The 21,011-nt window shown below is 55.1% G+C and overlaps 2 protein-coding genes across 3 annotated transcripts in view; one reads left to right on the top strand and one right to left on the bottom strand.

Annotated features, from left to right (window-relative positions):
• GPR179 (G protein-coupled receptor 179) overlaps nt 1–8,977 on the top strand; it is a 39,893-nt gene extending 30,916 nt beyond the window's left edge. Inside the window, exon 11 of the mRNA XM_075911231.2 lies at nt 1,444–8,977. Within this exon, the coding sequence (XP_075767346.2) occupies nt 1,444–5,418 (3,975 nt within the window). The 3' untranslated portion in view covers nt 5,419–8,977. The remainder of the gene's footprint in view (nt 1–1,443) is intronic.
• A 4,797-nt stretch (nt 8,978–13,774) lies between these two features.
• MRPL45 (mitochondrial ribosomal protein L45) lies at nt 13,775–20,521 on the bottom strand. 2 transcript variants are annotated; one of them, XM_075911230.2, is made up of 8 exons: nt 20,398–20,521; nt 19,630–19,822; nt 18,752–18,869; nt 17,002–17,100; nt 16,302–16,350; nt 15,353–15,502; nt 15,100–15,273; nt 13,775–14,267 (listed from the first exon to the last, which is right to left on the bottom strand). In XM_075911230.2, the coding sequence occupies exons 1-8, from the start codon at nt 20,476–20,478 to the stop codon at nt 14,172–14,174; spliced, it is 960 nt and encodes a 319-aa protein (XP_075767345.1). In that variant the 5' UTR covers nt 20,479–20,521; the 3' UTR covers nt 13,775–14,171. The 2 variants fall into 2 exon arrangements, with proteins under 2 accessions (XP_075767345.1, XP_089630107.1); XM_089773981.1 differs by lacking the exon at nt 15,353–15,502.
• Between the last annotated feature and the right edge of the window lie 490 nt (nt 20,522–21,011).

Below are 21,011 nucleotides of genomic sequence, written 5' to 3'. Positions count from 1 at the left end.
CGTCTGCCTTGCCCAAGCCCCCGGCCCGCAGCACTGAGGGGGCTGCGCCTGGCGGGCTCTTCGGGGGCTAGCACCGAGGAGTCTGATTTTCCAAGGCGCTGAGCCCCTGCAATGCCAGGCGGCCTGAGCAGCACCCCGGGCCCCTGGTGGTTTGCAATCCACAGTTTAAAGTCCCACCCGAACGGACGGGGTTGGTCTGGTGGATGGCCGGATCCTAGCTCAGTCCTACGCCCGCCCTTCCTGTCCTCCGACTCCTGTAGGAAATCGCCCAGCCCCGATCCCGGGGAAAACGAACCCAGAGGCTGATGTACGGGCCAGACGTGGAGAAGCCACGAGGAGCCTTTCAATGGGGTGTAGGCACCTCATGCCCCTTCGTGCCCCTTTGAGAATCCCATCCCTGAAAAAAGCTTTCTCCTCAGGACGGGGGGTTCAGTTTCCTCAAGGTTCACTCTGCTATGGGGAGATCGGTACAACTGGAAAACGGGACTCAGACACTCACGGGGCAGGAGGTGTGTGGCATTAACATGACTCCGCCCTGACCGGATCGGATTTCTGATCTCCCGTCGGGCGGCTGTATCATGCGCCAGGGTACATCGGGGCGGGCTGCCGGCAGCTGGCGCCCCAGGCTATCGGCGCCCCCACCTCCACAGCCCTCAATGGCGTGACATCATCATTGGGCGCCTGTTTAACACGGCTGCCCCTGGGGTACATGCTTCCTCATGTCAGCCAGGTGGACCGTTAATTCGGGGGCTTTCTGTCTCTGCTGAATCGGGGTGGGGAACCTAAGGCCTAGGGACCAGGTGCAGCCCCCACCTTGCCTAGATCTGGCCCCCTGAAGCTCAGAGCTCCCCCTCAGCATTGGGGAGCCCAACCGCCATCCCCCATGTGGGGCTGGAGCACACAAAATCTACTAGCCTGGGCCCCCCAGGCTCTGGTGTGCGAGGGGAAAGTGGGGAGTGTCTGTCTCCTCAGTCCGGGGCCACGGCCGTGAGGCTTTGGGGTTTGTCTGTCTTCTCACGTGTGCGCAGCCCCCGGCTGATTTTTCTGTGGGTCAGCAGCCCCCCAACGCAAAAAAGGCTCCCCGCCCGCCTGCTATATCACAGCTCGAGCCGGGCCGGACATGGATTTGTTTTCTGTGGAAAATGGGGGGCAGATGAGGAAAAAATCTAGCACGTTGGATGAAAAATGAAAGAGTTGGATTCTGGACTGTGCCCAGGTGTCTTATGTTCCCGCTTTCCTCCTTCAGCCTGGCTGGCTGCTTGGCATTCCCAAGCTAACCCAGCCGGGCCTTCCACCCGAGAGGCAGAGGCCTAGTTTTAGCTTCTGCGCCGACCCAACCCAGAGGTTTTCCTACACTTTGAGTCAGAGTGTTTATATAGTTCTCTGCTTTTTTTGTTTCTGATCCTCCTTCCTCTGCCTTCCCAAACTCCACCCCACCTGCAGGATGAATTAAAAAAGCTCTACACCCAGCTAGAGGTCCACAAAACCAAGAAGATGACGGCCAACAACCCGCACCTCCAGAAAAAGCGGAGCTCCAAGCGGGGGCTGGGCCGCTCCATTATGAGGCGCCTCACCGAGATCCCGGAGTCCGTGTCCCGGCAGTGCAGCCGAGACGACAAGGAAGGGGCCGGCGGGAGCGGCGGCGGGAGCCACTCCGGCTCCTACAAAAGGCGGCTTCTGGACTCCAGCAGCTCCAGCGTGAAGGTGAAAGAGGACGCCTCCAAGCACAAAGCTTTCTCGCTGAGGAAGTCCCACAGCACCTACGACCACATGCGGGAGCCCAAGGAGGGCGCCTTGCCCTCCAGGCATGACAGCCTCGGCAAGGAACCCCCGCTGCTAGACTCCTTGATGAGGAAAAAGCTGGCCAAGAAAGCCTCCGAGAGGGCCAACAGCGAGTCCCTGGACTCGGCCCCCCTCGTCTACAAGTCTGCCAGTGCCCACAACCTGCTGGCCGACAAGAAACCCCTGCACCCCAAACCCTCCCCCTTGCAGAAATCCCTCAGCGTCCTGATGAGTGCCAGGGAGAAGGCCCTGCTGCTGACCAGCCGGGCGTATCTGGAAGACAGCTGCCAAGCGCCTGGAGAAAACGAGAGGGAGGTGAAGCCGGAAGCGTCCGCTCCTGAAACGCCACCCTCAAGGCACCCGGAGGGCGGGGAGCCTGCCGAGCAGACCTTAGAGGCTGCCAAGCAGCCGCAGAGTGATGATGCGCCCCAAGGGACCGAGAGCTCCCTCCGGCAGGACAGCTCTGACCGGGCCGCCGTTTGTCCCTGGGAAGGGGACGCGACCCCGCAAGACAAGGTGCAGAAACACGTCACGTACGCCCCGATAAAAAGCATCAGCGTGGACAGCTCCCAGCTGGCGGGCAGGGCGCCCCTGGCCGGCAAGAGAACACCCCCGCAGCCGCCCGTCAGGTACCAAAGCCTGGCTCACAGCCTCGAAAGGAGTGAGCAAACACGGCCTGCCACGGATACGCCCCGTCAGGGCTCCAAAGACAACACTGCGCGGATCAACATCTGTCCGTGGGAGGTGGAGGAGCTTCCGGGAACGACTGAGGAGGCAGAGCGGGGAGACGAGAACGTGCAGCCTCCGTCCGCGGCAGGGCACGGCCGGCTGCTGCCTGCACCTTCCTTCGCGGCAGAAATATGCCCGTGGGAACTGGCGGAGGAGGAGGTTTTGAAGCCGAGCCAGCAGGAGAAGCCGAGCGAACCTGGCGGCACTGAGAAACCACCCGGCTCGCTAGCAAAACCCCTGAGTCTTCAAACCCCGCCCCAGAAAAGCTCCATCAGGAGTATAGGGTTAGCCATGAAAGCGTTTCACCGCGTCAGAGAGAAGGGCAGCGTTACGAGAAAGGAGGACGAGGCGAGCCAGAGGAAGAAGGACAAAGACGCAGGCAGCCAATGTGATACGCCCAAACTGGCAGAGACCTCCGCTCCGTCCGTGGGCAGGGCGGCCAAGCGCGAGACCACAGCCAGAGGTCCCGAGGAAAGCAGGCCGAAGATCATCAGCAAGCAAGCCACCATCTGCCCTTGGGAAGAGGAGACTACCAGCCCAGCCCAGCAAAACAACACCACCAGCAAAGTGCTCGAAATATGCCCCTGGGAGGCAAGAGGGGAAGCAGCCGACGATCCCCCAGATGGGTTGGCGCCGGCCGAAGCAGGCAGCGCGGTGGAGAAGAAGGGCTCAAAAGGCACCGGCAACACCATACGGAGGAAGCTGGAGAGGATGCGGAGCCAGTGGGAATCCGTGTGCCCCTGGGAGAACACGGAGACAGAGGCGCCGTCCGCAGAAGCTGATGCAAAGCCCGCCAGCCCGCCTAAAGGGGCTGCAAAGAAAGCGGACAGCGTGGAGAGCAGGAGAGCAGAGGTTTGTCCCTGGCAAACGGAGGAGGCGGACGCCAACGTGAACGCTGAAGCCGGCTCCTGGGAGGTGGCTGAAACGCCACCAGGGAAAAGAATGAGACAGGGCCTCTCCCAAGAGGCCAAGAGCTCTGCACTGAAAGCGGCAACAGGTCCATCTAAAACAGCAGACACGGTCAACAGGCAGCGGGAAGCCACCTGCCCCTGGGAGAGCGTGGACACGGAGGAAGCCGCGGTAAAAGCCGACAGGAAAAGCTTTGATCTGACAAAGAAATCCGGCAGCGTGGAGAGCAAAAGGGTAGCGGTTTGCCCGTGGGAAAGCGAGGAGGGCGAAGCCAGCGTTAGCCCTGCAGTCTGCCCCTGGGATGTGTCTCCAGCTCCCTCGGATAAAGGGAAATTAAAGCAGGAGAGAGATGCCGTTTCCAAAGGGGCCGCGAGCCTCTCCCCGAAAGCAACAGCAAGTGCATCTAAATCCCTGGAGAAAGGGAGCTGCCCGCGAGAGGCCATTTGCCCCTGGGAGAGCATGGACATGGAGGAAGCCTTGGGAGAAACCAACAGGAAAAGCTGTGACCTGTCCATCAGCCCATCAAGGAAGTCTGGCAGCGTGGAGAGCAAAAAGGCTGAGGTTTGCCCGTGGGAAATGGAGGAGGTCGAAACCAGCGTTCGCCCTGAAATCTGTCCCTGGGAGGCAGCAGATGCACCATCAGAGAAAGAGACTTTACTAAGAAAAGCTAGTGTGGCTTCCACAAAGGAGCAGAGCAGCAAGTCAAAAGCAACGGGCCCATCTAAAGCCCTAGAGCCGGGGAGCAGCCAGAAGGGACCCCTCTACTCTTGGGAGACCGTGGATGTGCAGGAGCCATCTCTAAAACCAGCTTCCAAACGTTTCCAGCTGCCCAACGTTGCCTCCAAGAAATCAGACAGTGCTGAAGACAAAAAGGCAGAGGTTTGTCCCTGGGAAAGTGCAGACGTTGAAGCTCACGTTAAAACTGAAATCTGCCCCTGGGAGGAGGCCGCAATTCCATCAGAGAAAGGAGCACAGGATAAAGTTGGCGACCATGGCGTCGCCTTGAAAGCAGCCGCGGGTTCATCCAAACAGCTGGAGAAGGGAAGAAGCCAGACAGAGGCCATCTGCCCCCGGGAGGGCAGGAGCATGGAGGAATCCTCTGTAAAAGCCGACAGGAAAAGCTTTGAACTGTCAAAAGGCCCGTCAAAGGAGAGCAAAAAGGCCGAGGTTTGCCCGTGGGAAAGTGAGGAGGTCGAAGCCAGCATTAAAGCTGAAATATGCCCTTGGGAAGTGTTGGAGGCACCATCAGATAAAGGGAAATTAAGACAGGATGCAGGAGAGAGTGATAAAAAGGGTCTAAGAGGAATGGGAGACATCCCAGCTAAAAAGCTGGAGAAGGAAAGCAGCCAGCGAGAGTCCGTCTGCCCCTGGGAGGACTTCTCTGTAACGGACACGGGCAACATTTCATCGAGGAAATCTGACAGTGTTGAGAGCAAAAAGTCCGATATTTGCCCTTGGGAAGGATTAGATCCAAGAGCTGTTGAGAAAGAAAGTGCAACGGCAGAAAGATGCCCGTGGGACGTCGAAGGAGCCATGCCCCATAAGACTGGAAAGCATGCGGCAGAAACGGCCAGCACAGCTGTCGCGGAGACTCCAATGGCGCAGCAGAAAAAAGCAAAAAGCAAACACGCGGGCCAAGCCGAACACAAGCCGCTGCATCGCCTCGGGCCTGACGCCAAGCCCCCGAAAGGTCTCAGCCTGGGCAGTAGCACGAGGGCGGAGGTTCTCTCCTGGGAAGTGGGGGTGGCTCCCATCATGGGCAGGTGTCTTAGCAAAGGTGGTAGCGTCATGGCGGACATCTGCCCGTGGGAAGTGGAAGGGGCACCCGCGGGGGACAGAGAAACCAGCCAAACCTCGGAGGGGTGCCCACTGGAGGCTGGAGCGGTCAGTCTGGTTTGTGCCACCCCCGCCAAAAGCAAACCAGCAGAAACACGGGAAGAGGAAGCCGGGGGTCCCAGCCCAACCAAATCAGACATCTGCCCATGGGACTGTGAGTAGCTTTTCCCAGGTGGGTGGGACTTTCATAAAAGGGGAGAAGGCTTCAACCAATGACTGCTTCAATTCTTAACACAGCCCAGTGCATGGCCACGGACCGGGATGAAGGACGTGACTGAGTCCTACACTAAGGGTAGAGGGTGCGGGTGACAAAAATCCCACACGCGAATATCCGTAATCCTCTCAGTCACTGGAAATGAGCCACCTCTCGATGGGCCATTGCTGTCGGGACAGCTGCACTCTTCTGCCTTCACCGAAAACCCAAGCCAGCTGTGAGACTTTGCACATTCCGTTCTTCGTCTGTCCACTCATCGCAAGGTAGCACCGTGTCCTCTTTGTCAAACCCGCCGTGTCGGAAAGCGTTCAGCCACGTTCACCGGCGGCACGCCCGAGACACTCATCCACAACTGCAACACGCTACACAAAGTCCCAGCGCTCAAGTCAAAGAGAGCAAATGGGAAGCCTTCAGAGGAGGGTTACGTCGCCGGCGGAACGAGGAGGAATAGGAACGGCGTCTTTCGTTGTACAATTCTTCGTTGACCGTTACAGCTACGTGTCTGTTCGTGGATCGTCCGGAAGCATGTGGAACTATTTGGAGTGTCACTCATGGGCCCAAACAGCAGGATAAATCAAACTTAACAAGGGGTCGATAAGCCTTACACCCCAAATGCTGCTCATCTTTGTCTAACGAACACTCACTTATTGCTCCCTTGAGTGACTGACCTGGAAGTTTGAATTTTCCCACGTCACTGACCCTCTCTCCCAGGCGTGAGTCTGCCAAGGCCACCTCCTGCAAGGTACTAAGCATCAAGTTGTTATTTAATGCTGGGATTACGGCAGAGTCCCCGCTCAGGGTTAGTGCTCCGCTGTGCATGGTACCGAGTCTGTAATGACAGTCCTTCCCCCCGCAACAGCTACCAACCGCAGCAATCGAGGGGAGCGAGCTAGTGGAGAAAACGCACCAATGGGAGGACGAGGCAACGGGGAAACAGCTGTGTAAGAAGCAACACTCCGGGCGTACAAGGGGAGTCAGGATTTGAAGATCAGCGCTAGCGAGAGACTTCCACCATTGGAAGGCTCGGATCTTGACCGTCAATGAAAAGCCAAACGAAACTGAAGGGTGAGGTGGAACAAGGGGTCGGGGTCAAGGCAAAGAGGAGACCAAGTAGGAAAAGAAAGCGGCTTTCCAAGTCATTGCCAACAGCCTAGCTGGTCTCTCCGAACGCTGCTGCTATCTTCATTTCAGCCCAGGAGAACTCCAACGTCTAGTTTAGGTTCTGAAGCTGGAGAGAAGCTGCTGCTTACGTTCCCCTCTGGTCCCGGGTCACTTTGCTTCCTGGATTTCGATCCCCGCAAATCCCCTGACCCTGCACCAGTCGCACGAAATCCGTGCATCTGCAACGAGCCATTTTTGTTTCGTTCCAGTGATGCCCGCTCCGTGCCTGAATGATCTAATTCAACGACCCTCTTTTCTCTGGTCCCAAAAGAAAGTCTCTGCATGTTTTCCTGGGGAATCAGCTAACCTTTCGGCCGTTCCACCACTTTGCTTTTAGCATCCTCTGTATTAACGAACCCCAGGGAACACTCACTGCAGTACCCGCAGTCCATCGGCTAACCTCACGGCACCATTGGGTGAACACCAACTCCAGGGTGTGGAGTGTCTTAACAAGGTCACTCACTTTCTGAAGTACTGTCCTTGATGGTTACTCCTGGGCATGTGTCTACACCATCCCACCCGGTGCGAACACGCCCAGGGCTATCATTCCCAGAAGGCCACCAAGCCTCTCCAGGAAGGGGAATCGTCTGAATCCACGAGTCGCAAGCCTTCACTTTTAGAATGCACAGAGAGGGGGGTTTCCCTGGATGCCTTTTCTGTCCTGGTCATGACCCACCCTCCAGCCATTTTCAGATGGAGCTGAGCCCCGCTATGCCTGCTGGTAGAAAGCCCAGTGCCGAGAACAACCGAATACCACCGAAGCCAGAAGAAGGACCCAGTGTAGGGTAGGGCATAAGCTGGGAGCCTGGCTCCATGCAGCAGGTTCTTAGGGTCCAGCCCACAGTGGGGCTGGAAGCAGGATGGGGCTACAGGGTTTGCTACTCAGATCTGCCCACATTGCCACCCCACAAAAGGAAGAGAGAGGAGTGAGCAATAAACCTTCAGGAGAGCTGCAGGGTCAGACCAGAGGCGCTGCTGGGCACAGGCCAGGTGCATCGGCAGAAGCGCATATGGGAGGTCAGAAGTGCCCACCCCGTGCCTGGTTCCCACCAGTGCCTTGCTCTCCCATCACCACTGCTTGCTGGCTCTCTCTGCTCCTGAAAGCACGGGGCTGTTATACCATAGAACGCCAACGCAGCTGCCGCCTCCTGGAGCTTCCCACGGTAGGAAACGTGGTGCCCCCACCCGGGCAGAGAGACCAGGGGACAATTACAGCCCATGGACAGAAAGAAATACAAGGGGGAGTTTGCCCCAGTAGAAATGGGGGAGGAACAGCCAAGGGCAGCCTCGGGCTCTGTCCACACCAGGACAAAAGTGCTGTCGATGTGCAAAAGTGAAAACCGGTCAAACCGATTTTTCAGCCTCCCGTTGTCGACATTTCGCGGCCACATGACTAGCTCCCTGTGGAGAGACAGGGCAAAGCATTGTGGGGGAGCATTACACAGGGCAGTGTTGCGGGAAGGCAGAGCTGATCCCTGTGCTTCTTGGGATTCCCTTGTAGCTCGGAGCTCTCCGTGCTGAGGAACGGCAAAGCAGCACAGCAGCCTCTCCAACCCTCCCCCTGCAGCAGCAGCCTGCCTACTGCTGTGTTCCTGGCAGGGCAGAACAGGAGCATCCCAATGATTTGTTCTTTGTTCCCCAAACGGAGCCACACACTCAGCTGTCAGACAAGTCCTGGAGCTTTGAAAGGGGAGGGGCGCATGCCTGCAGGGCAGCAGAGATCCCAAAACACTGAGCAGAGCCATCAGGGCAGGCAGTGTGGGATAGTGGCGGAAGCCAGTTCCCTCGACAAAACAAACAGCAGAATCCACCCTGGCTCTTTATCAACAATGAAGGGAGGGAAAAGACAAAAATCTCTCACGGGGCTGGAAGCTTTTTTGTTGCCAAAACTGGGTGTTTTTCCCAACCAAAGTCACATTGCGGTATAAACGCTCTCGCTGTTCTGTTGCCAAAAGGCAGTTTTTGGTGACAAACCATGCAGGCGAGCCATTAAGAGTCTCCCCCGCCACACTAGTGGTTAGCTGCCCAGGTAGCACGGATATAAGACTATTACAGAGACAGTGCAGGGAGAGAGATGCCCGTTCTGCCAACTCAGTCAGCTGATCTGGTCCCTTTCCCCGTCTCTGCAGGAGCCAGGGCTGCTCGGGACAGTAGCTTCCCAGGATTCACCACCTCTGCCTCCTCTCCCTGGGAGCAGTGAGATCCGAGACAGCAAAAGGGAATGTTTTAGCTTTGTCCTCCGTCATGTGGCTTTGGCTCAGGATTTGTCTTCTCCCTCCTCCCTTTCCGCAGGCTGTCCTTTACTTTCTTTGGCTACGTCTAAACTACACCCCGCTGTTGGCAGAGGGATGTAAATTAGACGTATCAAAAGTGCATATGAAGCCGGGATTTAAATATCCCGTGCTTCATTTGCATAATGGTGGCCGCTGCTTTTTTCCAAAACGGGGCTTTTTGAAAAAAACCCAGCAGTTTAGACGGGGCATTTTCAACAGAAATGCTCTATTTCGAAAGATCCTGTACTCCAAAAAGGAGGAGTACAGGATCTTTCGAAACAGGGCATTTCTGTCGAAAATGCCCCGTCTAAACTTCCTTTTTTTTTCTCCGAAAAGCCCCGTTTTGGAAAAAAGCAGCAGCTGCCATTATGCAAATGAAGTGCAGGATATTTAAATCCCGGCTTCATTTGCACTTTCGATATGTCTAATTAACATCCCTCTGCCGACAGAGGGGTGTAGTTTAGACGCAGCCTCTGTGTCCGTAGGAAGTGGAAATGCTAATGTTTTCGCTGCCCGTTTCAGCGCTGAATGTCCCAAGAAATCGATCGCCGGTGTAAGAAAATGTACATACAGAGAATAAAGAGAGTTATCTATATACACGTGGAACTCCCAGCTGTGAAGTTTTGTGATTTATCTCGCAAGACTCTGGAGTCGCTGAGGTTGTGACTCAGAGTAAGAAGCGTGGACTTGTTCATTTCGTGATAGGCCCACGCCGCACACGTTAGTCTGCAATAACGGCGAGGAGTCCTGTGGCACCTTAAAGACTAGCAGATTTGGCACAATGTGGGTAAAACCCCACTTCGGCAGCTGCGTCTGCGCAGTATACCGATTGCAATTCATTTTTCACCTTCGCCCCTCTGATGAAGCAGGCTTTCTGCCGACGAAAGGTGATGCCCTAATAAATCTCTTCTTCTTTCAACTGCCGCGGGACTCCTTGTTGTTTTGGCGGGCGCAGCCTAGCATGGCTACCCCTCTGAGACTCGCACCATGCAAGGAGTTGGTCAGCCTAACTTTCCCCAACGCTGCTCCTACCATCAGTGGAAACTTTTGCATCCCCAGCCTGCCTTTCCGCACAGTATGTCTCACAGTCCTTTCATTAGTAGAGGCCTAGGTTCAAGCAGGCAGGTCACATCGGGAGGAAACCGTGGGTGCAAACATCTGTGCACAAAAACCATTGCATTGGAGAGAGACAGCACGGTCTAATGAGTAAGGCCCTGGACTGGGGATGCGGGGCGGGGGAGGGGAGTGGCTGTTCCTGACTCCGCCACTGGCCTCTGAGTAAGCTGCTTCCCCTCTCACCCTTTAGTCTTGTCTACTCGGATTATAAACACAGGGGCTGCGTCTAGACTGGCAAGTTTTTCCACTGCACTCAAAGCGGTAACGAGTCCATCTAAAACAGCAGACACGGTCAACAGGCAGCGGGAAAACCTTGCCAGCTGTCTACACTGGCCGCTTGAATTTCCGCAAGAACATTGACGATCTCATGTAAGATTGTCGGTGTTCTTGCAGAAATACTATGCTGCTCCCATTCAGGCAAAAGCCCTCTTGTGCAAATGCTTTTGCCCAAGAGGGCCAGTGTAGACAACACGGTATTGTTTTGCGCAAAAAAGCCCCGATCGTGAAAATGGCGATTGGGGCTTTCTTGCACAAAACCGCGTCTAGATTGGCCATGGACGCTTTTCCACAAAAAGTGCTTTTGCGGAAAAGCGTCCGTGCCAATCTAGACGCTCTTTTCCACAAATGCTTTTAACGGAAAAACTTTTCCGTTAAAAGCATTTGCGGAAAATCATGCCAGTCTAGACGTAACCAGGATTTCTACAGCACCACTTTCCATTGGATGGGGGCCTCTAGGTGCTAAATAATGTTAGTGGAAGAGCACTACAGGCAGAGCAGACACCGCAGCGCATGGTGTGTTTCACTGCACCGTTAGCAGGGCCGTCCTTAGGATGTACGGGGCCTTACGCCGTACTGTTAAACTGGTGTCCCTGAGCCCGACAGCAGCTGGGGGGGGGGGGTGCAATTTTTTGGAGATGTGGTTTCATCATCTTCAGCAACACACTCATAAAATAATCAACTTGGGTCCTGTTGACTGGCACGGGAAATTTAGAAGCTGGCGGGACAGACCTGGGGTTAGCAAATGCCTGTGAAATACTTTCCTGGCCTCTTGCACGGCTCTTTCACAGGTTCAGTGTTCTGCTTTGTCACTTGGAAGTTTACTAGTGTGACGGCACGTTGGGGGTTCCCCGTCTCCTGCACCCCGAAATGGCACAAACAGACTGTACCAGCCAGTGGAATTGAGGGTGGTTTATTGCTCCTCCAGCACAGCGCAGCACAGATGGAATCTGGTTACAGGAACTGGGCTAGGATGCCTCAGGCCCCCTTGAGATGGGGGAGACTGGGCCCCTAAAACTCCAGCTCCTCTCCCTAGGCTGTCTCATCCATCCTCACAGACAGCCACCAACCAACTAACCCACTTCCCGCCCTGCCCCCCAGCCAGGGCCGCATTCACCTTCCTTTGTTCCTCTCCATGGGGGGTGTCTGGCCACTGGTTCAACCAGTTTGGCCTTACCTCTGCCTAGCGAGGTTTTCCCTGCTGGGTCTTGCTCCAGACAGCAGGGGTCACCACAGCCCAGCAAGTACCCCCACTACGTCACAACTAGATCGTCTCCGGAGGAAGCTGAGCCACAGAACAGGGATGGGAAGAGGCAGGTGGTGAACCTTGAGACCCAGCGGTGCCCCAGATTTTCAGGAGCCCTACGCAACACATATTCTGCATATGGGCGAGGACAGCTCAGGCTCACAGGGTTGAGGGTCAGCGCGGACTTTCTCCCAATGAGCACAAACCCGTTCAACTATCCCAGTAAGACAGGAGCAGGCACTTTTAACTGAGCGGCCAAATGCTATGGATAAAAACCAGTGGTGGGAAAGCACTTGGATCTGCTTTTCTATTGTACTACAGCCTCAAAGCAGGCAGCTGTCTGAAGCGGTAATTTTTCTTAGCCAGCCATTCCCCGCCCAGCTTGCACGTGGTGTGGGCTGTAGAGCGACTTCCCAGTATGCCCCGACTGGCCTCAGAAAGCTGCTTGGAAGGTGCTATTTTTTGGGGTAGGCATGGGGATATATTTGGGTTCAAAAACCAAAGGGATTCGTAACGAGGCCCCTTGGTGGCTTTGCTCCCCATGGAGAGCAAGGCCTCGGTGGCGGTTTTAGAAATACTCCATGTGCTGGAGACAGTCAAGAATTATGGGAAAACAGGTCCCTGGATGGCTGTTCGCCAGGATGGGCAGGAATGGTGTCGGTCTGCCAGAAGGTGGGTGACGGGGAGGGCTCACTGGATGATTGACGGTTCTGTTCATTCCCTGTGGGATACCTGGCATTGGTCACTGTCGGCAGACAGGACACTGGGCCGGCTGGGCCTTTGGGCCGATCCAGTCTGGCCGTTCTGATAACTAGGTAAGAGTCTCTTACTGCAGGCATCACATGGAGCCGCTGGGATCACACCTCCTTTGAGGCAGCAGGAATAATGCTCTCCTATCCCATTGCTCTTGGCGGCCAGCAGCAGACCAGGGCTGCAGGTGTTTGCTAGACCACAAAGAGCTGAGCTGTTAGGAGCAGCTAAGGGAACGAGCCCCAGGCCAGGTCAGGAAAGGGCCACTGGCTTCTCCAAGAGTCCAGCCATGCAGCGTGTGGTGTAAGCACCTTCCAAAGCCTGCCTCTGGGCAGCTGACGGGAATGGAGTGTTTCCTGCCGGAGGGTCGCTCCCCCGGGAAAGCGGGAGGGGCACTTAGATGCTTGTAAGAAGTGTTTGTTTCTAAGGCCGCCAGACTGTGCTGTGTTTGATCCTTCAGGCTGCAAGCTCTCTGGGGCACGGGTGCCGGGGTGCCGCACCTCCCAGCACAGCGTCAAGCGCTACTGTCAACGGCAATTTTCTATCGGCGCCGGTTTCCCAGCAGTGAGCAGCTTCTGTCCATCTGCCAACATCTGTATGTTTCAAAACGCAGCTCCCTCCAGACTGGGATTGCTGTGATTGCTCGGCGCCAGCAGTGCGCTAGCGAGGGCTGCACCTCGTGACCTCCGTCCAGTCACCTGCTCATCACTGCCTCTTTCGGCAAGCCAAGGAGGGTGGGGACTTAGGTGGTTGTAGGCACTAACCCTACTTTGCTGTGCTCCCCAGGAGGGGGACAGGGCAGTTTCTACTTACAAAACAGGACCCTCTGCCGCGTTCCCCCCGCTCGTCCAGTGCACCCAGCCCGCTGGCTCTGCAGCAAGACTGAGGCAGAGAAAGGGCAACCGGCTCCCCAAAGCTGCCCTTGCAAATACCAACCCAAAGCAAAACGGAAGGGAGGAGCTAACGGAGCTGGTGGGGCCTTTTATTCTCCTGCAAGGAGGTTTAACAGGTCGTTCGATTTAGGGCTTTAATTCAAAATACCGGGTCCCTGCCGAGGCAGTTAGTCTGGACTTGTACATTTCAAAAAATGGCGACCGGCCGGGAAGATGCAAATCAAGCGCGGGATATTTAACTTTGTAACTTCGAATGCCTACATTAAGCCCCCCTAGTTCGAACTGGGGGGCTAGTGTAGACATACCCTGGGAGCCGGCTCCCAGTAAGCTGGCTGCAGGGGGGAGCCAGCTGCCGCCATGCGCTGAAGACTCGGCAGTATAAAGCTTTATACTGGCAGAGCCCACAGCATGTAACTGTGTAAATTACTAAGATTTTCAGCAGTTACACGGTTTCTTACTTAACCGCTTTTACCATCCCTAGTAGGGGAACAGGAGCGGAAGAGGAAGGAAAACAGGGAGTTCAGAGTCCAGGAGCAGGCACCAGCCACTAAGTGAAGGGAAAAAAAATAAAGACCAGGGCTAGAAAAGCTATGCTTACAGTGCAGATGAAGGGGGCAGGAATGCTTTATATAGACTGCGCCTCACATTCCTCACCCATAGACACACCCGTGCCCTGGGAAGCAGGGACGCAGGTCCCTGAACTGAGGGTCACTTAATGTGCACTCCTGAAGATGTGGGATGGCTGGTCTCCAAAGCAAACCGGACGGAGTTTGGAGGCCGGCACAAAGGATGCTGTGTGGTGGGGGAAGAGCCAAACCGTGCCGGGCAGTCTTCTGCTGGTAAGTTTCCCCACCCAGACATCTCTAGTGGTGTCTGTGCTCAGCTGGAACAGAACCTGCTGTCACACTGCTTGCGGATCACAACCAAAGAACCGTCACATCTCCAGTCTGTTGCTTTCTCCGTGTCGCCGCCCCTCCCGCCCGGCGTTATTTGTACTGCGTCCGATTGGGCTTTGGAATTTCATGCTGGATCTCATCGAATTCTTGAGAGGGGTCCAGGGTGGGGCCAGGGAGCATCACCGTCTGAAAGAACAAGACCCCAATGAGCTTGCCACTGGGCTGGCTGCAGAGCAGCTCTGTAGAGAAACACCCTCTCAGGCTACAAAGGCGCCCAGCCCTCGAGTAGGAAAGGGGATGGATGGGACAAGAGGGGAGGGAACATCTGCACCACGTGTCTTGTCTCGCCGACAGGCCTTAGCAGGAACCTGTTTGCGGTATGGATGACTGGCCAAGGAACAATAGCCCATGCACTTCTCTGCCTGATCACATGTACCAGCAGCAAGCCCAGGGGTATAAATGGCCAAAAGGGGGCAACCTCCCCTTATCAGCTCTTGGGACAATAATAATAATGTGTCTGTAGAGTTCTCCGGCTGAATCCCTCAAATACTTCACAAACCGTAACTGCTTATTGGGGGCAGTCAGCATTACACCCATTTCGCAGACAGGGAAAGTAAGTGACACACCCCATTGTCTGTGGCAGAGGCAGGACTAGAATCCCAGATGTCCTGTGTTTTATCCAATCCCTTTCCCAGTGTCTCCAATGCCATTTAACCCCCAAAGCGCCTAGTCCCCCGTCCCAACTAGTTGTAGTTCAACTACACCGAAACCCCATGTATTGTTCTCTGCCCGAAGTGCTGCAGAAGCTACTTGGCCATATCCAAATTGCAGAGAATGGCACAGGAGAGCCTCCAGAAGCGGCAAGAAATGCCGTGAGCAATGAAGCTGCCACGATCCTGAAAGAGCAGCTTGAGAGTGCAGGACTTGGGACATAGGGGTCGTTTGGACTTGGGGCATAGGGGTCGTTTGGCAGACGTATCACAGAGTCTATGAAGCAGCCAGTTCTCAGATATGTCACCTTGATAATGGGGTCCTTTGGGGGTGCCCAGGCTGGCACTATCTTGCCGTGTATCCGCCAAGAGCCATACGGGTTCACCAGGTGCCTCTCGAACACGATGTACTCCAAGACATCCTTTGGCACCTGCTCCCCGCCGTACATCAGGCGCCCAAACCGGTCGTAGATCGCCAAGGTCTGCAGGGAGAACCGTGACACTGGTTATGTGACACCACGCAAGACTGGCGGCGCGACACCACGCAGACAGAGACTGTACCTGCCGGGTGTGCATAAAGACCGTCACCTGCCCGTACAGGTTGCCCTTGTTCACCATATCCGAGCACCGAACCTGAACCACCCTGGGAGGCTCCAATGACTCCACAAAGCTCCAGCGGATGGTATTGTACCTGTTCCCGCGCACCATTTCCTAGGGAGCAAACGGGATCGCTTAGCAACATGATGAGTAATTGGTCACCAGGGAGAGAGGCGCTCTGCATGCATGAGTGAGTGTAGCCATGTGGAGCAATGGTGAGAGGTGCAGAACATGAGGGGTTAACCCCAGGCCCACTGAGCACAGCTACAGAACACTCTAACGGGCTCTCAGCTTTCCACGAATCCTGCCAGTGTTGCCCCTTCCTCAATACAAAGGGACTCAAAGACACGGTTTAGTTTGCACGTCTCCTTAGCACCATTTTCACAGTATCTCGGGGAAACGCAAACAAGGTTGCTCTCGGGCGACCTTTCCAGGCATTTCTAGCATCCGCCTCCCTGATGTTTCCAACACAAGAGAAATTAACATGGCTTTGTTTACTGCCTTCGACTCTACTAACAGGGATCTTGGTTAGAGACTGCAACCAAACCCAAGGGGCTCTTGTGAGGCCTGATTCCGTGGCTGCAGAGATCAACAGGGGAGTTTGGTATTCCCTCCAAGGCGGGGAGCACGCCCAAGAGGGAGAGCCTACAAAAATAATGCTCATTGTTCGCTAAAAGGCCGATCGAATTCTAGTGGCACAAAGCAGCATCGCTTGGGTTCCAGTCAGATCCCAAACTTGTGTGTTTATAAAACACTTCTCTTCTGCCCCGAGATAAACATGGAATGTATGCTACAAAGAGCCAGCTGGACTTGTACTCTGCCTCATTTCTCCGAGTGCCAAGAAAGGGGACAGCTGATCGCCTAGCCCTTGAGTGGTTTTTAAAGGACATGCTGACTCCAGAGAAATATTTACCGGGTAGCTGCGTTCCGTGACCAAGGAGTGAAGTTTCAGCTTGTTGAAACTGTAAAGTGAAAATACACTACGTTACTCAGCGGCACGTGGTGAAAAGACTCCACCTAAGAAGCTCTTCTTCCCCCACATGTTGTATCAAATCCACTGGCAAAATGCAAAGGGCTGAGCTGGGATTTCAGATGAACGACAGAGCCCACATGGAATCAGGCCTCAAAGGCAGCAATGACAATTTAACAGCACGACTCCCCCAGGAACCCGAATCTGGCTCAACTAGCCATGTGTATAACTGTAACTAAGCCAAATGCACTTTGGAAACGTGCTTGGTCTCATCACTGGAAAAGGATGAAAATTGGAGCAACACTTCGGGTCAAAACAACCCCTTGGTGCCTGATTTCCAGAACTGCCGAGTGTTCACGTTTCCAGCGATACCAGCAAGCGCGGCAGAGGCTCGACACATCTGGAAATCAGGCCCCCAAATGTATTTGCTGCCTCTTCTTTCTTGCTGTCCTCGTCAGCCGGAATTAAAGGAGCATTGACCTGTGGTATCTCAACCACGGCCTTTTCAAGGAGGCAGCAGAAGGAAAAAGTTTCTGAGAAACAGAGAGAGTCTACTAAAGAGAGAGGAAGAAAGAATATGGCACCTAAGCGGGGCAAAGGGAAAGCCCTGAAAAACCACAACACAGGAAAGAACCACTCTTACTTTGCCAGGCAATTGTGAGCTTCAATGAATATCTCCTGGGCTTTCTCGGGGAAAGTTTTAGTGTTGAAGTTAGGAACATAATTTTTTATCTTCCGAATCCTGTAATGGCAAAGATAAGAAATGTTGCTCTCATGCCCTTCAGTGTTCAGTAGTTTACAGAGAAGAACAATTTAGAAAACACCCTTCAGAAGATCAAGGCAGCTTCACTTGCCTTAATCCCATCCTCCATGGAGTCTCTCATGACACAATCTCCTTGTGCCCACGATAAAGCTATTCAGTGGGTGTAGTGTGTGGTCTAGAACAGTGTTTCTCAACCAGTGGTGCGAGTACCCTTTGGGGTACTCGAGAGAAGTCTGGGGGGTACGTCAACACAACTCAAATTTGGAGAAAACTGAATTTTTGTTTTAAGTTTTACAGCACGTTATTATTTTTGTATTTTTTACACCCAAAAATGTCATCGCCCGCCCGGCTACATTTAAGTTGTTTAAACAAATGTGTTGCAATGGTAGAAAAAATGTGTGTGTGTCTGAAAACTGTAGGTACTGGGGGAACTTATAATTTTTCTTAAAGGGGTACTTTATAAAAAAAAAAAGGTTGAGAAACACTGATCTAGAATAACCAACAACCATACAGCACATCACATTGCAAAAAAAGCCCTGTGATTAGTGCCCAGTGCTCACTCCCACGACAGGCTTGTGTTTATATTTCCAGTCAGTGACTTCACAAGCGAGCTGATGCCGTGGACATGGAAGGGAAGTGGAGAGGAAAGACAGCCTTGTGGTTAAGCTACTGGAAGGGGAGGTTTGAGGTTGAATTTTCAACTCTGCCACTGACCCCTCTGTGTAACCATGGGCAAGTCACCTAATCCTTGTGCCTTGGTTCCCCAAAAGGGGAATGATAAAACTTCTTTTCTGCTCCCAGGATCTAATTAGATCCTAAGTCCTCCGGGCAGGGACAGTCTCTTATTCTGTCTATACAGTCTGAATGTTAACGTGTACACGGTTAACCGCTAAACCTGGGCTCATTGGTTAACCTGCACAGTGACAAGCCCCTCCTCTCCACACCTTTGTATCAATTGTGTAACAGAGGCAGTGTGCGAGGGGGGCAGGCAAGAGCTGGTACACATAGAGAACCAGCTCCTGCAGAGCTGCCTACCCCCACACTGCTTCCCACAGACACAGCAGCTGGGGATGGGGGGGCAGGCAGGAGCTGGTGCTTGGGTGAGGAGCCAGCTTTGTGAAACCACTGACTGGAAATATAAACACGAGGCTGTCACGGGAGTGAGCGCCCGGCACTAATCACAGGGTGAATTGCCTGACTTTTATTACAATGTGATAAGCTGTGTGGCTATTGGTTATTCTAGACCACGCACTACACCCATGTAAGACAAGCATCAGGTCCCCACCTGCCCCCCTGCGTGTAAACACGTAACTGCTGAAAATATCAGTGGTTACACATCTACAAAAAAACGTACTTGAGCATCCCCACTATGCAGTGCCTAGAACAGGTTTGTGGCGGGGAGGGACTCTGGACACACGTGTAAAAAACCCCAGGAATCGAGCCATGGTCTGTCAGGAGGTAGCAGAAAATACTGATGAGTAAATCACAGCCTCCCCTAAGATTATCACAGATTAGCAGCACTGATATAGGCCAGTACAGCAAAAAGTCGAGAGCCAGTTGCATGCAAGGATTTGCAGTGGAATTGCTGCTACACCCAAGCAGCTCCTGAATGGAACCCTGGAATACATACATTAATTGTGAAACCGCGCGCTGCTTCAGCTGCTCTGCTCTTTGCTTCAGCCCCTCCTTTGACAGGGAGGACAAGCGGGCCTCACCCTCCGGAGGCACATAGGGGTCAAAAATTCCAGCTGTATTAGAAAGAGAGAGAGATCAGGAAAAGATCAACACCCTGGCAACAGGTTAAGTTCTTAAAAAAACCCATGAAAGTCTCAAGAGAACCAACAGGGGAAACACTAGATGATCAGGGAGAAGTAAGAAACTGGATGGCCTGTTTATTCCTTAAATAGGCTTTTATCCCAAAACCTGAAGGAAGAGACAAAACCTGAAGGAAGCACAGAGGGCAATAAAAAGCTAAGAGAAGCGACAGTGGGAACAAATCACTGCTAGGCACAGGCCCCAAAGCAGCACAGGTTTGGACCTTAAGTTATTACCAGCTATTGGCACTTGAGTGGGCCCGTGTGACGTATTTGGTGGGTCTCAATCCAGGTTCCTCAATACAAAAAACTCCACTAACTGGCAATAACTGGCCCCCTTGAATGGGTCAGAGAGCCTGGGTTCCCCTCTCAATCTCAGAGGCAGTCACTGCATTTCAGAGCAAGGCTTTTTCCAGGGGGAGGAGGGAGTGAAAGCTTCTATGTCACCCTTGATCCATTAGTTTGGCACCATTCGGCAGCACTAAGCAGAAATTGAGGATGAGGGTTACTCTCCCTACAAAGAGGGATCGAGTGTAATCAAACAGCCCCCTATTGAACCAGTGCACTAGACTGATGAAGGTCCCAGGTGTGTTAGTTACTGGTCCCACACTTCACCAAGCACTAGCTCTCCCACTACCCCACATCCTGCTCCTACTGCTGGAAGGCACCACCAGCATTTTGTTCCTGCGCCTACCTGTGCAAGCAAGATGGATGGGGCGTTCTGGGGGCTCATAAGGTATCACAATGCCAGCAGCCCTGGCTTTCAACTTGTGCTCCTCCTCCGTCAGGTGCTTAGCATTGACAGAAGGAGGGATAGCGTGCCGCTTCTTGCTTCTCACTGGGACCAGCAGGGAGGTCCGAGTCAGTCTGAGTAAGGGCTCAACACCCTAAAGAAAAGCAGAGTCATTCATTCAGCTGTCGTAGCAGCCTCCCCCCAATCACCGTCCCCCCTCAAGCTCCCCCAGTTCACACTGCATCACCCCCAAACTCCTGCCGCCTCCCCCAGCTTACTCTGCATCCCCCCAATCCTGCAACCTTCCTCCCCCAGCTCCCGTTGCAACCCCCCAAAACCTGTAGCCTGCCCCCACCTCCCCCACACTACTCCCCCCACTCCACGCCCTACCCCCCCACACTGCTCCCTCCCCCCCACAGCCCGCCCCCACTGCCCCCCACTCCACGCCCTACCCCCCCACACTGCTCCCCCCACAGCCCGCCCCCCCACTCCACGCCCTACCCCCCCACTGCTCCCCCCACTCCACGCCCTACCCCCCCACACTGCTCCCCCCACAGCCCGCCCCCACTCCACAGCCCTACCCCCCACTGCCCCCCCACTCCACGCCCTACCCCCCCACACTGCTCCCCCCACAGCCCGCCCCCCACTGCCCCCCCCCACGCCCTACCCCCCCACTGCCCCCCCACTCCACGCCCTACCCCCCCACACTGCTCCTCCCCCCATCTCCACCTGCAGGCCCCGGGCGAGCGGCAGCAGCAGGCGAGCCAGGCCCCGCTGCATGGGGGCCGCCATCTTGGATCCGCATTGCATGCCGGGATGGAGGCGGGACCCGCGCTGGGCCCGCCCGGGAGTGGAAAATTCCGCGGGCTGCTTCTGACCCCTCCCCCCAGCTCAGTGGGGGGGGGGGGGGGGGGGGGGGGGAACAGGGAGCCCCCAGCTCAGTGGGGGGGGGGGGGGATAGGGAGCCCCCAGCTCAGTGGGGGGGGGGGGGGGAATAGGGAGCCCCCAGCTCAGTGTGGGGGGGGGGGGAACAGGGAGCCCCCAGCTCAGTGTGGGGGGGGGGGAACAGGGAGCCCCCAGCTCAGTGTGGGGGGGGGACAGGGAGCCCCCAGCTCAGTGTGCGGGGGGGGAACAGGGAGCCCCCAGCTCAGTGTGGGGGGGACAGGGAGCCCCCAGCTCAGTGTGGGGGGGGGAACAGGGAGCCCCCAGCTCAGTGTGCGGGGGGGGGAACAGGGAGCCCCCAGCTCAGTGTGGGGGGGGGGGGGGCTCAGTGTGCGGGGGGGGATAGGGAGCCCCCAGCTCAGTGTGGGGGGGACAGGGAGCCCCCAGCTCAGTGTGGGGGG

Source organism: Pelodiscus sinensis, chromosome 29 (assembly GCF_052426305.1).
Source record: "Pelodiscus sinensis isolate ZL-2025 chromosome 29, ASM5242630v1, whole genome shotgun sequence".
In the NCBI taxonomy this organism is placed as follows: Eukaryota; Metazoa; Chordata; order Testudines; family Trionychidae; genus Pelodiscus; species Pelodiscus sinensis.
The sequence above is the reverse complement of the archived record's forward strand: the minus strand, read 5'-3'. Positions and strand labels throughout refer to the sequence as shown.

Bases quoted from the DNA above. Each gene is read 5' to 3' on its own strand.
- MRPL45 (XM_075911230.2), bottom strand. From the start codon at position 20,478: ATGCAATGCGGATCCAAGATGGCGGCCCCCATGCAGCGGGGCCTGGCT. The intron at 19,823-20,397 runs GTGGAGATGGGG...GCTTTTCTTTAG, and splicing joins CGCTCGCCCGGGGCCTGCAG to GGTGTTGAGCCCTTACTCAG. The intron at 14,268-15,099 runs GTGACATATCTG...TTGTTCTTTCAG, and splicing joins CAAAGGACCCCATTATCAAG to ACGGTGATGCTCCCTGGCCC.